At 45.0% G+C, this 14,933-nt stretch overlaps 1 protein-coding gene across 16 annotated transcripts in view; it reads right to left on the bottom strand.

Annotated features, from left to right (window-relative positions):
* Nucleotides 1-14,933, bottom strand: part of NFIA (nuclear factor I A) — a 365,719-nt gene that overhangs the window by 103,077 nt on the left and 247,709 nt on the right. For 13 of the 16 annotated variants that reach the window (XM_068953353.1, XM_068953352.1, XM_068953351.1 and 10 more), the window contains exon 3: nucleotides 14,252-14,317. The exons of the other annotated variants lie outside the window; for them this stretch is intronic. In XM_068953353.1, coding sequence (XP_068809454.1) covers nucleotides 14,252-14,317 — 66 coding nt within the window. The remainder of the gene's footprint in view (nucleotides 1-14,251; nucleotides 14,318-14,933) is intronic. 16 annotated transcript variants of the gene reach the window in all.

The raw sequence follows: 14,933 nt of genomic DNA, 5'->3' as shown, positions 1-14,933 counted from the left end.
ATTACTGGGATCATGAAGTTCTTTCAGGGCTGCCCAGAGAGAGTCCTACATAGAAGATGGGGAAAAAAACTCAGGAGTTTCTGGATCTTGCAGCATCCTAAAATGCATGCACGCACTCAGTCTAGATAACCTGCAATTCGGTATATTCTGTTAACCCATATGCCGCAGAGCCACGCAGTATGGCCAGCACAACCTCAAACCTGCCTGCCTGTGCTACCACTCAAAAAATCTCAGCAGATTAGGCAGAACCTACTACTCTTCCATTTACAACATGATGCCACAGTCCAGGATGCAACATAGAGCCAAGAGGACTTTAAGAGGCCCTCCTTTCTGTAGGGTACAGCATGAATTTTGGATGAACCCCTCCAGTGGGAGACCCAGGCTCTCCTGTTTCATAGCCAGGTCTCCGCCACCTCTCAGTACTGAGGAAGCCCCACAAACTGACTCACAAACTGAGTTCCCAAGAACTGATGCCCTTGGGGCTAGATAGGCAACTATGCTTACAGACAGTGGTGGAAAATGAAATCCACAATTTATTAGTGGGAGATTGCCCCAACAAAGTCCCAAAGTAGTAGCTTAAATCCAGAGGCTGAAGAAACGGCTGGATGTGCAAACCAGCAGCAGAGCTCTGCAGGATGACTGAGACTCTCTTTCTGTGTTTGATTCTGAGTTTGTGTTTTGTAGGGCAAGATGCCCTGTCTACATTCCTTTACAGACTAAGAATGGACATTTATTAACAAGTTCTTGGGCGGACAGCCCAAAACTCTAGACTCCTGGCCTGGAGCTGTATGAGAGAGAGGGCCAGTGACCCCCATTTGTGTTTACTGTACTTCCACAGACACATGCTGGTGTGATAGGGGCATTCACTTTCTCAGGTTCAGGCCAAGGTCAGGCCAGAACATGGACCAAATTTATTTTCTCTGTCTCTCTGCATAATCTGCCTCAGGCTGTAGCCCAAGTAGGGCCTCCGAGTTCGCTGATTCTGAATGTATTTTGAGGGATTCAAGGTTAACAAAGTAAACAGAAGGCACGAGGAAAGACTGTCTCAGCCCATATGTAATTTCATGGGTTCTCCAGTGATAAAGTTGGGCCTTTCCAAATGCCACCATCTTGGAAAAGGCTTCTTGCATCTCACTGGCAAAAGGAAGCTATAAATCATATTTATGGGAGAGACTGGAGAGAACAGAGAAAACGAGACCTAGCTCCTAGGGCAGGAGGGCTGAGGCAGGCTAAAGCTGGCAAATATGCAGGAGAGAATGGGAAGTAAAGCTGCTCACTGGGCCTTATGCTAGTGCTGACCAGACCAGCAGCTGCCTCCTCTGATCAGATGATGCCCCACGGTCACAGCACAAGGGTTGCAAGCACCTCGGGGAGTGACGGAGAAATCGTATATGTGTTTGCAGTGGGCACTTGGAAGGAGAGCACAGGCCTCCATGGGGGCTCCACGCTTGTCCTCCCTGCGGTAGTGCAGTGCAGTCTAACACCCGAATGCATGTCTTAGGTGGGGAAAGGAAAAGGAAAGGGACAGCCAGACGCTGGCTCACTGTCACTGTGGCAGCCTTCAAGTATGTTCCAGAGTACTGTACATGTAAACTATGAGATTTTCTCCTGGTACTGATTTTACGTGAAAGGCAGACCTTTGGCTGATGAGTGGCAGCGAGGCAGGCAGAAACAATGAAAAGGGAAGAGGAATTCCACTCACAGGGACCTTTACATTGCACTAAAGCAACTCAGGTAAAAAGAAAAGGCATTAATTATGGCTTATAACGCATAAACATCCATTTCTTTTCTGTTCTTTTTTTGCCTGCATCACTGAAATACAGAAATAAAGGAAAAAACAGCGATAGATCAATTTTGGTTGGATTTTGATTCAGAGTTCAGTTCAGGATGGATGAGATCCCAACATTTCAGATTCTTATCTCATTGTAATTGGAATAGCTGAAACTCTCTTGTCTGCAAATTAGGCAAAGCATCCTGTGAGAATGGGCTCTTTTTCATAGCAGTTTAGTCCCCAGACGTGTAAAAGAATGAAAACAAGAAATGGAACAGAACATTTTTACTTTTGAATAATTGCTTCATCTAGGCAGTTTAGAACAAAACTTCACTGGAGAGTTAAGGAGGAAGTTCTCACTGCCAGTATGCCCACCCCTAGACACATTCTTCCACGGAGCAATAGACACTTCTTTTTCTCAAAAGGTAATTTATCTAAGATTGGTGCCTCCTATTCTGTAGAAGCCAAGGGAAAAACAGAAACAGAAAGAAAGTACAAGTGGGCAGTAGGTATACTGTTCACTCTTCCACAGCAAAGAAGTCATTCAGCCAAATTAAAGTGCCCTGCTAGATCCACCTTTGCTCTTGCAGCCTAAGTGTTTCTTTTTCCACTTCTTCCTTATGAGGATGAGTGGGAGAAGGGTGGGAGACTTCCTTTACAGAGAAATTACAGCATTAACCTGAAACACTTCTATGCTAAACCTCTCTGAGGTTCCACAGAGATAGAGAGATGAATCCCCAGAGGACCCAGTATCTCTACTGATTATAGAGGGACAGTTTAGACTAATTTTAGGTTCATAGTTTAGGTGTCAAATTTTATTTCCATAGTGTTAGGTAGGATGAAATCCAAGCCTCAGAAGTCCACACTACCATGTTAGCATAGGTCTGAACGAAAGCTTGCTTCCTCCCCGCATCTTGCCATTGGCGATGTCTCCTGAGATGCCACGCTTCAGTATCCTCACATTTATATCTGGCTACTGTTTTATTTAAAATTCAGAAGACTGTAAAACACAAGTATTGCTGAGTTATCCTTGTGTTCCTGCCCTTCATCTGGTTCATTTGCAGGAGGGCATAATGATCTGTCACCAAGGTAAATTCATTACCCAGCAAATAATGCCACAGTGTTTCTGCTGCCCATTTCACAGTAAGACATTCTTTTTCAATGATGTTGCATCTCTGTTCTCGTGGGAACAGTTTCCAGCTGACATAGCAATAGTAATAATAACAACTTACATTTATATTGTACACGGGATGATCTTTATGTCTGCCTCCTTCTAACAGTGGACGACTCCCAGTCTTACTGCAGATGCATCGTTCACGGCCATGGCAGACAGCAATCAGCAATCTACTTTCCAGCCCCTTTTAGTCCAGATTTTGAATTTTTTTTAAATTGAGTTGTTGACAAGTACCATACCACTTTTATAAGTCTGCCCTTGCAAAAGTTTGTGGGCTTCCCCCGCAGCTGCAAAACCACAGCCACCCCAGTCCATCAAGCTGCCATAACACAGGTCCCTTTGTCTTCTTCTCTCCTGCTTCTCACCTCTTCCATTCCTCCTGCAGCTCAAACTATGGCATGCTCTGCTATACAATAAAATTGGCTCCCCTCTATACGGCATGGGGGACAAGGCTAGCTCTTGGCATTCTGTTATTGGAAATTTCCCAAAAGTGAATTCCCTGATTTTTAAGGACTTTGAGGCAGAACATGTGGGAAAATTGCAGGTGGTCTGCACTGCAAAGCTGGTCAGGTAGGGACACCCCCCCAAACCCCAGCAGGTTTTCAGATGGGAAGCAGCTGTCAAAGAGCCTTCTGTTACAGATAAAATTTTAGGAGTAGGGAACAGAAGTAGAAAAATATTAGGGACAGAGGTCTGGATTCTCTGTGTGAGAGAGTGTTACAACCTACATAGGAAGTATCCCTCCTTCATGATCTTAGGAGAAGAAACGCCAGCAAAGAATTTGGCCCACTGTAGTCTGAAAGATGGTGTCAACATCCATATTTACCTCCTCTGCCTGGCTAACAGCTACTTCTGTGGCTGCCCTGGTGACCGCACAGAAAACTGCCAGCCCTTATCCTGGCTCAGCTAGTGAGACATTGCACCACGAGAGTGTCATTTCCCCCTTCGCAGCCCAGCGCTGCAGCAGACCGGGGCAGGGGGGAGGGCGAGGGCTGCTGAGGGGCTGGGATGCAAGCCATGTGTTTTGCACAGGCGAGAGATAGAGAGGAAAAAATATCTGGATCCCTTGCAGCAGCCCTGTCTTTCTCTTGTGCCTCCTTTCGCCAGTGACAGGAGTGAGCTGCGGGCTCCTCATACCAGAACGTGTCTTGCAGAAGATCTCCTTGCTTCAAGTAGGAGTGAGGCAGGACGGGAGGTTGATTAGGCACATAAGCGAGAGACACTCTAAGATGATTAGATTAATTGAAACTTATGAAAATGGAAAACAATGGCACTGTGTAATAATAAAAAAACGCTATAACCGCGTACATCTCTTGTTTACTAGAAAGTGCTACACTGACTACAGATTTACTCCAACTCATAGCAGGAAGCTTTTCTCCTTTAAATTTAATCAGCCTTTTCTTTTTTTTCTTTCTGAGAAAAACACCAGCTATCAGATCTGCGTTTCCCATCCACTCCTCAGACTCCTCAGCGCAGTGCCTGGAGGTGATGGTGTGAACTCACTCAAGAATGTTAAGGCATTTTATAAATCATTTGGTTTCAGCAGGATGGGGGAGATGGGGAGAAGGCACACGGATGATATAGTTACAGCACACACTCAGCAGTAACTCCCAACTGTCCAACTTCAGCATTTTCTTCAGTTGCAACAGAGCTTAACAACAAAACTTAAGGCAGAAGACGTGAAACGTACATCGTGAGCAGCACCTTAGATCAACTGGCACCTTTCGACCACCCCGCAGCCAAAATCTATGAGGACACTATCACAACCCTGAGAAAAAGTTACATGACTGAAGATCCTGCACCGATGAGAGAAAAAAGAGCAGAAATGAGCGACGCAGACTGCCGCAAGCAACTCGCAGTGCCCTTTGTGGGCAGGATAACAGCAGCGGAGCCGAAGGAGTGCTGTTTGCAAGCGCGGCTCGCCCGCCTCACCTTCCTCCTGCCCCCTTCTGCCACGCTCGCTGCGTTGCTCCTGGGAAAATATTTGTGAACCATTGCAAATAAAAGTCTCCTTCTCACTTTCCAAGAAATGGATCTGGTATTTTTCCATTTCAGTCACACTGCAGCCAGGCTTCGGGGGGGGGGGGGGGGGAGTTATTCTCGCAGTGCTGCGACACTCACCCTAAACTTTCTCTCTGCTCCCAGTCTAGCAACTTCTGCATTTAAAAAGTAGCACTGGATTAGCTATAGAAGAGATTAGACTCTTCCTGGGAGGCTAGTCTCACAGAAGTGTCCTTCCCTCACAATAACAACACCAAGCTCCCAGTCTGCCTCCCAGGAGCCCTCCCTGCCCTGCAAGGAACGGTCTCTGAAGTTGCTGTAAGCACATTCTTCATGCAGATGTTTTTGCTCCTGTACACAACTTAAGATTTACATAATTGAGGCTACTTGGAAACCACCTGATTAACCCATGAATCTGAAGTATGCGATTACTGGGTTTTTCTGAACGCACAAAACCGTGTTTGAGCACAAAGGCTGGGATCCCTTTGAATGAAAATCACACTGTACGTGTAAAAACCAGGTATGATTCATCCCGTCACCACACCACACAGAGAAACCAGAGGAAGGTGTGCAATAATGACACACATCTTCACAGTGACTATATATATTCGGAAAGGCCTAGAGTCAATAGAATAGCTCCTGCTTCGGGCAGGAAGTCAAAACAAAAGAGCGCCCGCGAGCGAGCGAGAAAGCGCAGCCCATTATCGCAGCTCTCGTCAGCGGTGCCCAGCGCTGCCCTCCAACAACACAGCTAAACGAACTAAAGTCTGGCTGAAGTAGCAGAGGCTTCTGGTTTAGGTGTTGATGGTCCTAGATATGATTAAGGATAATTGTGCGAGGAGGGGGGAAATTACGGTTCGTTATAAAGCGCCAGGCTGGCTCGGACTCAAACTGTGGAGGGCCTCGGGCGCTCTGGGTGGCCTTGCTGGGCAGGAGAAAAACGCTCTCCTCCACCGCACATGGGAGCAGACACTATGGGCCAGCCTGGAAACTCTACCTTCAGCCCCTTCTATCTCCTGCAGCTTTTATACAAAAAGAGCCAGCGTTTTACTAACCGATCGGCAGAGTACAGCTCAGAAACACATTTTTAACATCTAGTGGTTTGATCGTGGAGGGCAAAATTTCCGCCAGGGAGTGCTTCCTATTGGTACGAGAGCAGCACCGAGTCGGGCTGGATTTTGCTGTTCGGACCTCTGCGCGCAGGACTCCCATTCACTTCAATAGCCGACTGGCACCGCTGCAAAGAGACGCTACCGAAATAGATGTCAAGTAATGAATACTTCGGATAAGCGACTGATTTCAGAGTGTGCTTTTATCCACAGGCCCTGTATTTATAGTTCAAGCCTTTTCAATTAATACGCACACCCTAAAAGAATTAAACTACTAATTATCACATTTTACTGTGGTTCACAGAACTTTCATCAGATCTAGTAAATGAAAGCACGAGTTCAGCAGAAGAAGCTTTACTGCGCCAAATTATGTCAAGGGTATATCATGTTGATAATAAAAGATCACTTGGTTGGAAGCCTAACCTAGAAGGTTGGGGAGGCGTAAAAAGTTCACATTTTGGATCATGCTGCTCTGGTGTGGGCGTTCTGTGCTTTTTTTTCCCCCTTAGTTATTGTAGAAGGCAGTTTTCCTGCAAGTAAAATTTTCCCTTTGCCTTACGCTACAGGCATTAGGAAATTCTTACATCCGACAACAAATAGATAGGTTTGGGGGCTCTGTTTTGCTAGTTAAGCCTTGGCATCCCCTATTCTGTCTCGGCCCATAAATGAACTCCCTGCTTTACTGGACAGAAGGTGAAAATGAGGCCCATACCACAAATAAACCTCTTTCCCGCGGTGCCCAGCTCCTTGCTGCCCGGCCTTGGCAGCGCAAGGCCAGCCGCGGCCCCGCGGAGCAAGGCAGGGAGACCCGGCTCTCGGAGGCGCAGCCGTTTCTGAAGAGGGGGCTCCCGGCCAGCCCGTTTCCAAGCTGCCCTCTAGATGGCCCTTACTGTTATCTGGTGGATAAATATACGCGGAAAGGAATGGAACATAGCAACAGCATATAAATATATTTTGAAATGACTTGGAATAATTGCAGCTGTATTTATGCACCTTATCCACTGGAAAGGTTCACTGCCTTTTTCCTGTACACACATATGGCGAAATAAAAATATATACTCCAGCCACATTCTTCTCTTTCCCTTTGCAGCATTCCGCCACTCCAAGCGTAATGAACGTTTCATGTCTTTCAAGCGCTGCTTTGTCATGCTATAAGCATTCATTTCATGCTTTGAATATCTCCTGTCATACTTGCCTTGGAAGAGTTTTTTGTGGGAACGCTTTGCCTATGAAGGTTAATGGTTAGCAGCAGCGAAAACTGGAGTCCTCTGTCAATCCACCAGTCTCAACCCCTGCAGGTCACTGATGAGACAGACTCTGCGCTCGGCCCCAGCAGAGGCTGACCCTGATTGACTACCGCTATCTCGCCGGATTGACAGTCAACACCCTCCGCCGCTGCCATCGCAGGGTCTCCTCAGCGGAGTGCCAGCCACTGATAAGCAGGCGAAATGCTGGCCTCGGCGGAGCACCCGTTAAATCCTGGAGAGGGTGTAACGGCGCCTTACAATCTGGGCCACAGAATCATTCGACTTTCAGCGCGAATCTCAATGAAAATATGGCAATAGAGGGAAAAAATAGCGTTTTCGTTACTAGTTATTCTGACACTTCTCCAGGAGAGCCACGAAGCTGTCGGAAATAGAGCCGAATGCAGCGAAGTTTCAGTTCTAGGCTATTATGATTATTTCTAGTTCTTGCTGGAATCTATCTGCAATTAAATTAAAATGAAAAAAATGTAGGACTGCATTACACAGAAGTTAATTTTATAACCAGAAATATCTGCTTTTGTTTCCTTGTGAAATGCAGGCTCTCATGACTAACTGCGTGCAGCATCTCCCAGGGTGTGAGGAAATACAGGTTGGAGCTAATCACACCTTCACCAGCTGATGTGTCTGGCCGGGGTGAAAGGACCCAGCCTGTTCAGCCCGTAGGAAGGTAGGAGAGACGAGCCCCACTAAGGCTCCCCTGCTCGGCCCCAGCTTTCCAGTCTGGACAACGCTCCAGGCTGCTGATCCCGGCAGACAGCATGATCTCTAAAGGTGCAAATCCATTCAGAATTTGGTCCTGGCATGTTACTAAGGTGCAAACAAGCTGACATCACCATGAATTTTGACTTTGTTGCCAGCTATGAGATTCCTTGCTGAAAATGCTAAAGGCTTTTTTTTCCAAGCTTTTTCTGAAGCAAAGTTAATTTTAGATTAGTCCCTCAGGCTATGATGGCTCTCTAGTGTTACTCTGTAAACAAGAGAGGAGGGTCTTCCTGCATTTACAGGATTACGATGCAAATGATCCGATGAACAAGAACACTAGCAAAAACTGCCATTATTGTATTACCCTACCTGCAACTATAACTGATAGAAAACTTTCTCTTTGGTGCTTGGTTATCTGCTGTAAATGAGGTGTTTCACAATGTTAGTCATCTGAGATGACATCCTTTCTAACAGCACCAGTTTTTTTGTGTAATCAGAAACACTGCTCAAGCCCCTGCCCTTGGCAGGTGGGAATTAAAGGACCTACATTTAGGCAATGGCGTAGACCTGCTGCAATCCAAGGGCAGCTGACCCTGCAGGAACCTACAGACACCATCTTGCAGCACTTAGAGCATCTTCTTGGTGATTAAACATAAAGGTGGTTGGCATCAAGGTCTGTCACAGCTCAGAGAGCCTCGGAGGCATCTAAACTCCATCTGAACTAGTGGAGACTGGATACCAACCATGACCAACATGAAATGGCCTCAGAAGGAGGCCCTTTTTACAGTTAAAAACTTAGCTGTAGAAGAAATTAGAGGTCTCTCATCTACCATTTAATTTATAATGTAGTTGAGTGGTGGGAAAACCCACAAGACATAGTTGGGTTTTCAGTCCATCTCAACTTTAAACATTGAACTTGGCATGCCAGAAGAGTGCCTAACCCACAGGCCAGGGAGGCCTCCACTTCCGTTAGCTGAAGCTATGTCACTGTATAAAACACAAACGCTAGATTTGTGGGCCCAGAAGAAGAACATGCAAAAAGGGGTTGGACTCTGTAGCCTGTGGGTTAAGACAGAGATGTGGTTCCAGAAGTTGCTTTTGCATTTTGCCACGTTACACATACTCCTCTCCTTCCTTGCAGTCAAAGCAGTATGATGTCTGCCACAACCAGCCTTGTCTAGAGAAGAAGAAAAGGGAACTTTTCTTTCATATATTCCCAATATTGCCTTCTCTTTGCTCTACAGTTTGAGAACCAGAATTTCTTCCTTTGTGTTTTTAAGCATGGAAAAGTGAGTATATACTTAAACCTTTTTTTTTTTTTTCCCCCAGGTTTAATACCCAAGTCCAGCCCTACTTAAGCAAAGAATTCACAGATGATATTTACAAGTCCAGTGTAATTACTGCAGGGCTGAAAAACGAGTTCTGTGAGTTACGGTACATCATTGTTTTTCTTTTTTCTTCTTTTTTTTTAATGTTACAAAGAACAATGTGCCTTTCATTTCCTGCAGTGCTGTTAAGGTACTTGCAAGCTCAAAGCAGCAAGAATACATTAAACTAAAAAGCATTTGGTTTGGGCATTAAACATTTTTATTTTTTAGATAAATGCCTCTCCCTCCTCAGAAATTGTTTGAGCAGTGAATTTGGCACACATTTGTAATCAGCTGTAATAATGAATGCTGTGCTGCTCACTTGAAATGGGAGAATTTACCAACTTCTTTAAAAAGAATTTGCTAACCTACAATTAAAGTGGTGTGCTACCAACTTTGACTTATCAAATCACAGTAACACATGTTCAGGAAACATCCCTGGTCTATAGAAAATGACACAGCGTTCTTCTGCTCTACCCAGTACACTTCAGGCATACCTTTACGCTGCGGTTATTAATTCGCCAGTGCCACCACATCAAGCACAAAACATCGCCTGATGGATGCCGGACACCCATTCACTGACAGCCGTAACACCGCGCTGTGCCACAATTATTAACCGGGTTGTGTTACACCCACTCTGCCTTTCTCCAGACTTAAAAATCCTGCTGAAGCAGAGCAGGACTTGACTGTTAATACTTTCAAATCTCTGAAAGCTAGAATCACAGCCCCATTTTGCAGATAAAAAGACTGAAAAGTTTTCCTTCAGAAGTTTAAAATAATCCCGGCTTACAAAGGGAAAACCTATCCAACAGCCATTTGGACAACGGAAAGAAAGAAAAGCCCTAGAGAGAGTCCGTGGCACTGCCGAGCCGGGAGTTCAGCTGCTCCCGGTCCTCGCTCGGGCAGGCAGGCAGTCCACTGCACCGCGCTAGCCTTGAATCAGCCTCAGTTCACTAAAAACTAGTTTGAAAAACAAAAACAAAAACAAACAAACAAAAAAAGCCAGTGCATTTAACAAGCTTTTAAAATCAATAAGCTTTTTTTTGATTGGGTGAATTGCAAAATCGGTTCACAGTGCCAACTGAAATGAAGCTTTTACATGCCATTAGGCAACTACAAAAGGGGGGAATTTTCCACGCGGGTATTCCACCCAGCTGGTCAGGAAAAAAACGAATTTGAGCAAAATGTCAGGCCGTCAGAACACGCTCGTGTCTTTCAAATAAAGTTGCTGGCCTCTTCCAACGTCTCCCCTGTACGTGTCCTCACCCACGTAACAACAGGCCCATGCGGGGTTTTCTTGCTCTCCCTGAGCAGCTCTCCCGGGTTAACTGACCTAAGAGGCGGCAGTGCCGTGCACGGCACACGGCGGCTTTTCCTCCGGTTCTGGGCCAGGACAGTTGGATCACGCTTGCATGAATAAGCCCTGCCTTGCCTGCACGTTTGTCTTTTCACTGCCATCGTGCTTTCTAAGGAAAAAAAAAAGTTAATGTTTCTGCAAATTCTTGCAGGACCAGCAAAGTGAGTGCCTGAAAACTCTTTTGGCTTAATGAAAAGGCTCTGGAGTTGGTGTCAAAGCCACCACTGAAAGCATAAGGTGCCAGGATCTTTTCTGTCTGTGATGATTCTGCTCCAGAAAACACAACTGTGAAGCCCCCTAAAAGACAGGGGTAGCTCTAAAAAATAAAAGCGTTTTTTTCCCCGTGCACTTCACTTTAACGGAGGTTAGGCATACAAGTTTTCCTAAATAACACATACAATTTAAAATGATAAATTAAAACCTGTAGTAGGAGGCCTTCTTTTCCAGGGCTGTATAGTTGACCCTTTTGAACCTACATTACTCAAGGTATGCAAAATATATGTGTATAATAAATAGCTCCAGAATTTATGGAGTGGAACAGAAAGGATATTAACAGGCAAGTAGAGAGGCTGTATAACCCTCACAAGGCCTTTAAAGATTTATTTTTTTAAAATGAAGGAATGCATGCATGTAAAAGGTAGTACTTAATCGATACCCTTCTTTGTGCCTTTCAGAAACACATGCAAAACGACTCCCAGTCTGCCCTCAGTCTGGTCATTCTCCTGCTAGCAGCAGTGGGAATAAGATTATTCACAACGCTATTTTTCTTTGATTTTTTAAAAATTCCTCTCTGTGTGGGCTCATTCCCACTCTCAGTAAAATCAATTACGAGACTCCCGTCGACTCCGGAGGGATTTGGATCAGGCCCTGTGGAAGTGGGTCTACAGCAAGTGTAGAACAACGCAGTTAATATGATTTATTGTGTCCGTTTCTGTGCGCGCAGTTTTTCATTTTCTAAAGCCTGCAGTTTTGCTTTCATCCTCACGTTCAGGAGATAAGAGCCGTAGATCTGTGTTGATCTACAGGCTGGGTGCGCGGCGAGCTGGGGGCTGCGTGCGCCGCGGACGCGCTCAGCGCCTGCCCGGGGGAGCAGCCCCGTGGGGGCCGGCAGCACGTGGACGCCCGCGCGCGGGGCGCCCACGTAAAGCAAGTCTCCCACGCAGGCGCGGCGGAAGGTGCCTAAGCCGTTAGAAGGATTCTGCTGCGGTGGGGGAAAAAATACCCTTTAGTAAAACTGAGAAAAAGCAAAATCCTTTTCCTGTTTATTAAAAAAAAAAAAAAAGTACCTTTAACATGTCACCATTAAAGTTCCAGAAATTCATTAAAAGCTTGTTTTACAAGGAAGACTAAGGCTCCAAATCAGAGATATTTCATTTCACTGGGCTTTTACAGATTTTACGTTATTAAACCCTGACACTGCTGCTTTTGGGGGTGGTTGCTGAATACTGGGCTTCCTTAAGACGAAGAAACTGCAGGGTAAGAAGATCTGTGGTTTGATAGTGGTGAAAGAATATTATCTAAACATGAAATAACAACATGCTTGGTGCCTAATAAATTCTAAATTGAAATATGATTTAATAAACACAGGCAACATATTCCACACACACAAAAAAAAAATACCAGAATTGGCAGAACAAAAATCACAGTTTAGTCAATTCTTCTCTTAACCTCACAATCCTTTGGCTACAAATTAGAATTTCTGTGAACAGGATTGATAAGCGAAATTAGGCACTGTCTTTCAGAAACAACCCAAATGCTTTAAGGCAATATGTCTGGAGATGAGCAGAACAAAATCCATCCAAATATGAAACCGTCCATATTTCAGTGGAAAGAAAATACAGGAACCCCAAAAGCCAAAATCTCATCAGAGCAACGAGGCCTATGTTGTATGTCCTACCATAAGCTCCTATTTTTAAGCTTTTGATGCACCTGAACTTCTTCCTCCCTTATTTCTTTTTGCCATTTGAACCCTGATTGAGATGAAGGGCAGATCTGAATGCAGCCCTTCAGCCTCATTCCCACCGGCAGCTTGTTCGGCTGCTAAGAAAGTCCTCAAAACACACACTCAACACGCTAGCAGCGGCAGGGCTGCACCCCAAAGATTTGAGGCAAGAGCAGTTAGCGGATTTGCAAAAGGGCTATCACAATTCTCTTACTATCTATCTATCTATCTATATATGCAGAATTTCTACGTGAGGCAGATTTAAATGTCCCCAAAATGATGGCAGGTTTTTGAGACATAAACCCTCCACGCAAACTCTTCTTCTCTGTGTACGTACAGTAGTCCCCAGTACAGTGGATCCCCCCTCCCAGATTTGTGTCTTATAAAAAAAAAAATCTGGTTATGGACAAAAAGGTAAAGAAAAACTGTTAGCAGTAGTTAGTTTCACTTTGGGAGCTGCTATTTCTAAGCCCTAAATATAAGTAGTTAAAGAAAACTCAGTTGGTGATGGCCCAACAGAAATTGCTGAGGTCTTCCTTACTTCACCATAGAAAGGAAGAGAGCTGTTCCCTCACACACATGCCTATCCTTCCACACACAATCCCTACAGAAATTTGCTATTATTGAATTATTTTTTTCAGGCGGTTTTACAATGGCAGCCATTGACTCACTACAAGCTATTGCTTCTAATTTAAAACCGTCCTACCTCGGAGAATATTAACGTTCCCCAAAATTCACAGTCCCGTTGCTACTTCCAAATAAGATCAAGCGGCTGCCACCAGAAACAATGGTACTGGAAACACAGGGAGAAAAAGGAGCCACGAGCCATCGTCGAGTCTCCCTGCGCTGCTGACGCATTGTATCTACAAGCCTTAAAACATGTCGATAAAAACACAGACCACGCTGGTAGCACCTGTATCAGTGGGTGCCCGCGTGAGCAGCCGGTGTGTTTAGAGGTGTGCAGTCCTGCCCTGCAATCGTACTGCTCGGGAGCGTCGCTGCTTGGTTTTGTGTAGCAGATTTTTGCAGTAGAGAAGGGGTCTGCAGAAACGTATTTCAAGGCAACCATTTTGTTTCCCGGGACTAGCTGAGATCCTGCACACTAAAACGATGAGCTGGCCACGCACTGAAAGTTCGGTACTTGTGTGTGTCATGTGAGAGCAATCAATAAACAAAATGAAGTTAAAAGCACATAGATAAAAATGAAAGCGATGAAGCACACACCCCTAGGGGGTCATGACTCACGGGCCGGGGACTGAAAGCCTTTGCTATGGAGGAGTAAGGATAAGGGTTGCATACAGCAGGCTCTGTCTCAGCATCTCCCTAATTAAAATAATTTTTAAAGGAAAAAAAGTGTCTCTCCAGGACTGGAGAAATGCTACCTCAGTTTAGCGCAACAGTAGCATTTTAACTATGAGGAGAGTACACAATTTATTTGCAGCTACCTCATGTCAGTTATTCTGAATAATCCTTTTACGCTAGACATTGGGGGGGGGGAAAAAAAACTTGATAAATATGGGCTGTTTTAATATTCCAAAGCAGGAGCAGCAGGTAAGAACTTACCATTTTCTGGCTGGTCCTTAATATCAGCTTCACTTGGCTGGCTGGGACTTTCAGATTGACTTGAATCTGAAAAACATAAAATACAGCCAAAAATTACAGGGTCTGCTATGGAAAATAGATCAGAGGCGCCAGACTTCCTCAAAAGGCTGAGAGTACAAACTAAGGACAGGAATGTAGCACCAGGACATGATAATGCAAAAGTCCCGTGCCTAGGTAATATTTTTGCTAGAAAAAAAAAAGGGGCATCTTGTTTACGGCACCACACAGGGTGCTTGGTCTGTGTATTCGCATAAATTAGGCTTTGAGAATCCTTCTTTTTAGAGAAGGCATATTTAAACTGCCTTCCTACATGTTTTTTATAATGCAGCCTCTATGTTGTATACAAACCAGAGCCTTAATCCAACGCATAGTAAAGTCTCAAAACGTGTTTTCGAGCTAGCATATAAAGGTAACTAAGCAACGCTACAAAGTTGTGGAGATTGCTGTCTACACATTCCCGAAAATCTGCAAAACTGATGTAAGAGCTGATTTTTTCATCGTGCTTTCGCAGTGGTTACAGTACTAGACCACCGCTGACATGAACGGCCTTGCTCCTGACTTGCAGTGCTAGAAAACGAGATCAGATGCTGGATGAGCAAATACCGACTTCTGCAAACTCACAGCTAAGAGTCTCCAACAAGCA

This window comes from Struthio camelus, chromosome 8 (assembly GCF_040807025.1).
Source record: "Struthio camelus isolate bStrCam1 chromosome 8, bStrCam1.hap1, whole genome shotgun sequence".
Lineage (NCBI taxonomy): Eukaryota > Metazoa > Chordata > Aves > Struthioniformes > Struthionidae > Struthio > Struthio camelus.
The sequence above is the reverse complement of the archived record's forward strand: the minus strand, read 5'-3'. Positions and strand labels throughout refer to the sequence as shown.